The 3740-nt window shown below is 73.9% G+C and overlaps 1 protein-coding gene across 1 annotated transcript in view; it reads left to right on the top strand.

The window, feature by feature from the left end:
- Positions 1-3730, top strand: part of LOC112961115 (programmed cell death protein 4-like) — a 5375-nt gene extending 1645 nt beyond the window's left edge. Inside the window, exons 2-9 of the mRNA XM_026055986.1 lie at positions 231-328; positions 439-552; positions 1293-1514; positions 1641-1738; positions 1825-1939; positions 2803-2910; positions 2991-3101; positions 3587-3730. Of these exons, the coding sequence (XP_025911771.1) occupies positions 231-328; positions 439-552; positions 1293-1514; positions 1641-1738; positions 1825-1939; positions 2803-2910; positions 2991-3101; positions 3587-3730 (1010 nt within the window). The remainder of the gene's footprint in view (positions 1-230; positions 329-438; positions 553-1292; positions 1515-1640; positions 1739-1824; positions 1940-2802; positions 2911-2990; positions 3102-3586) is intronic.
- The last annotated feature ends 10 nt before the right edge of the window (positions 3731-3740 follow it).

Genomic DNA, 3740 nt, shown 5'->3' on the forward strand with positions numbered 1-3740 from the left:
GGCTGGGACCCCTCCTGCATCCCCGTGGGGTGGGACCCCTGCATGGCCCCATCACTGCCCTGTGGGGCTGGGACCCCTCCTGCATCCCCGTGGGGCTGGGACCCCTCTCGCATCCCGCCGTGGGGCAGGGTTCCCCCCCGAGCCAGCCCCCACCCTGGCGGTCCCAGCCCGGGGGGGTCGCAGCCGGGCGGCGGCGGCACCCCACGCTCACCCGGTGCGTGCCGGCGCAGGCGGCGCGGGGGGCAAGGGYGTGTGGGGCGCCCCCGGCGTGGTGTACGGCTACCAGGAGCCCGACGCCCGCGACCCCAACTACGACGAGGTGGCGCAGGTAGGGCCCCCCCGCACCCCCGTGCGCGACCCGCCCCCCATCTGGGGCCGCCCGGCCACGGTGCCGGTGCCCGACTCGACCCCGCGGGCCGCCGCGTCCCGTCCCCGCAGGGGGACACGGTCTACGCCACCGTGGTGCCCGAGCTGGAGGAGGGCGAGCTGGAGAAGAACGTGCAGCCCATGGTGCTGGAGTACTTCGAGCACGGGGACACCAGCGAGGTCATGGTGAGCCGGGCGCCTCGGGCACCGGGCAGGCTGCCGTGGGGCGGGGGTCCCCTGGGGAGCGGATGGGGGTCCCTCGGGGACGGGACCCTCATGGAGGAGCAGGGGTCCCCTGGGGAGGGGATGGGGATCCCTTGCGGAGGAGATGGTGTTCTTTGGGGAGGGGATGGGGGTCCCTTGGGGATGGGGGTCCCTTGGGGATGGGGACCCTCATGCAGGGGCAGAGGTCTCCTGGGGAGGGGATGGGGGTCCCTCGGGGATGGGGACCCTCATGCAGGGAGCAGGCATCTCTTGGGGAGGGGATGGGGGTCCCTCGGGGACACAGGTCCCTTAGGGAGGAGTCAGGGCTTCCTTGGGGATGGGACCCTTGGGGAGGGAGTAAGGGTTCCTCCAGGAGGGAACAGGGTCCTTCAGGGATGGGGACCCTCAAGGAGAGACAGGAGTCCCTTGGGGAGGGGGGGGGTCCCTTGGGGCCAGCCCCCTCAGGTAGGGGACAGGGGACCCTCAGAGATGGGGACGCTCATGGAGGAAGCAGGGGCCCTTTGGGGATGAGGCAGAGCTCCAACGGGGTCCCTCGGGGAGGGAGCAGGGGTCCCTTGGGGACGGGGACCCTCGGGGACAGGGGTCCCTCAGGGATGGAGACCCTCGTGGATGAGGACCCTTTTGGGGACGGGGACCGCGGGGGACGGGGAGCCGCCGTCGGGCGCCGCGGCGGGCGGGTAACGAGCGGCGGGCGGGCGCAGGAGCTGCTGCGGGGGCTGAACCTGGGCAGCCGGAAGCACGCGGTGCCCTCGCTGGCGGTGGCCCTGGCGCTGGAGGGCAAGGCCAGCCACCGGGAGCTGACGTCCCGCCTGCTCTCCGACCTGGTGGGCCGCGTGGTGACCGCCGAGGACATCGCCTGGGCCTTCGACAAGATGCTGCGGGACCTGCCCGACCTCATCCTCGACACCCCCGAGGCCCCGCAGGTGCGCGCAGGAGGGGACGCGGCCGCGCCGAGGCGGGGTGCTCTGGGGGGGGGGACGCGCCGAGGAGGGGGCGCCGGAGGGACGCGGGGACGCGCAGGGCCGGGAGCCGACGCCGTCTCTGCCCAGATGCTGGGACAGTTCATCGCCCGGGCGGTGGCCGACCACGCGCTGCCCCTCGACTTCCTGGAGCGCTACAAGGGCCGGGTGGACTGCGAGCACGCCAGGTAAGTGCCGCCGTGCCGCCCCGCGCCACCCCGTGTCACCCTGTGCCACCCCGCGCCGCCGCCCTCGCTCACCCGCCTCCCCGCAGGGCCGCCCTGGACCGCGCCGCCGTGCTGCTCCGCATCAAGCGCGACGTCAACCGGCTGGACAACGTTTGGGGCGTGGGGGGCGGCCAGCGCCCCGTCAAGCACCTCATCAAGGAGGTCAGCGCCTGCGCCCCGGGACGCGTCCCCGCGGCCGTCCTGCGCCGCGTCCCCCGGCCGTGCCCCCGCTCCGTCCCCCGGGATGCATCCCCTTGGCCATCCCATGCCGCGCAGCCTGGCTGTACCCCTGTCCCATCCCTTGGGATGCGTCGCCGTGTCTCCGTGCCTTGGCCCGGTGGCCCTCCCTGTGCCCCGTCACCCGGAGGTGACCCTGGACGTCCCCATGCCATGTCCCCACGGTGTTCCTGCAGACGTGTCTCCATGCCTGCCCTGTCCTTCCACCTGTGTCCCCAGCTGTCCCCACACCGCTGCCAGTGTAACCCCCCCGCTGCGCCCCCTGCACTGTCCCCACACTGTCCCCCTGGTGCTCCTGCCGTGCCGTCCCACGCTGCATGTGCCGGCGTCCCCGCGCCGTGTCCCCGTGCCATGTCCCTGTGGTGCTCCTGCCTTGCCGTCCCACACTGCACATGCCGGCGTCCCCGTGCCGTGTCCCCGTGCCTTGTCCCCGTGGTGCTCCTGCCTTGCCGTCCCACACTGCACGTGCCGGCGTCCCCGTGCCATGTCCCCGTGCCATGTCCCCATGGTGCTCCTGCCATGCCGTCCCATGCTGCACATGCCGGCGTCCCCACACCGTGTCCCCGCGCTGTGTCCCCGTGGTGCTCTTGCCGTGCCGTCCCATGCTGCACGTGCCGGCGTCCCTGCACCGTGTCCCGATGCCATGTCCCCATGGTGCTCCTGCCATGCCGTCCCATGCTGCACATGCCGGTGTCCCCGCACCGTGTCCCCGCGCCGTGTCCCCGTGGTGCTCTTGCCGTGCCGTCCCACGCTGCATGTGCCGGCATCCCCACGCCGCCTCTCCGCAGATGAACCTGCTGCTGCGCGAGTACCTGCTGTCCGGGGAGGTGGCGGAGGCCGAGCACTGCCTGCGGGAGCTGGAGGTGCCGCACTTCCACCACGAGCTGGTGTACGAGGTGAGGCGGGGGCCGGCGGGGGCTGGTGGGGGCCGGTGGGGGCYGGCAGCACCGCGGCTCGCTGACGCCCGCCGCCGCAGGCCCTGCTCATGGTGCTGGAGGGCTCCGGCGAGGCGCCCGTCACCATGATGGTGACGCTGCTGAAGGTGCTGTGGGAGACGGGGCTGGTGACGCTGGACCAGATGAACCGGGTGAGCGGGGCCGCGGGGGGCGCGGGAGCAGACCCGGGGCGGGGGACGAGCCCCATGGCATGGGGGTCTGGGGACGAGCCCCTCGGCATGGGGGTCTGCGGCAGGCGGGGGGCACGGGGACGAGCCCCTCGGCGCAGGGGTCTGGGGCCAACCCCAGGGCATGGGGACGAGCCCCTCTGCATGGGGGGCTGTGGGGGGCGCGGGGGCGAGCCCCTTGGTATGGGGGTGCAGGGGACATGGGACGAGCCCTGGGGCGTGGGGATGAGCCCCTCGGTGCAGGGGTCTGGGGGACACAGGGACGAGCCCTGGGGCATGGGGATGAGCCCCTCGGTGCAGGGGTCTGGGGGACACAGGGACGAGACCTGGGGCATGGGGACGAGCCCCTCGGTGCAGGGGTCTGGGGGACATGGGGACGAGCCCCTCGGCACGGGGGTCTGGGGCAGGCGGGGGGCGCGGGGGCCAACGCCGTCCCCGCCGCTGCCCAGGGCTTCCAGCGGGTCTACGAGGAGCTGGGGGACATCAGCCTGGACGTGCCGCAGGCGCAGGGGGTCCTGGAGCGCCTGGTGGAGCGCTGCTTCGAGGCGGGCGTCATCACCCGGGCGCTGCGCGACGCCTGCCCCGCCAGGTAGGGCCGGGGCG

The sequence above is a fragment of the Apteryx rowi genome, unplaced genomic scaffold (assembly GCF_003343035.1).
Source record: "Apteryx rowi isolate R43461 unplaced genomic scaffold, aptRow1 scaffold_1288, whole genome shotgun sequence".
Taxonomy (NCBI): domain Eukaryota; kingdom Metazoa; phylum Chordata; class Aves; order Apterygiformes; family Apterygidae; genus Apteryx; species Apteryx rowi.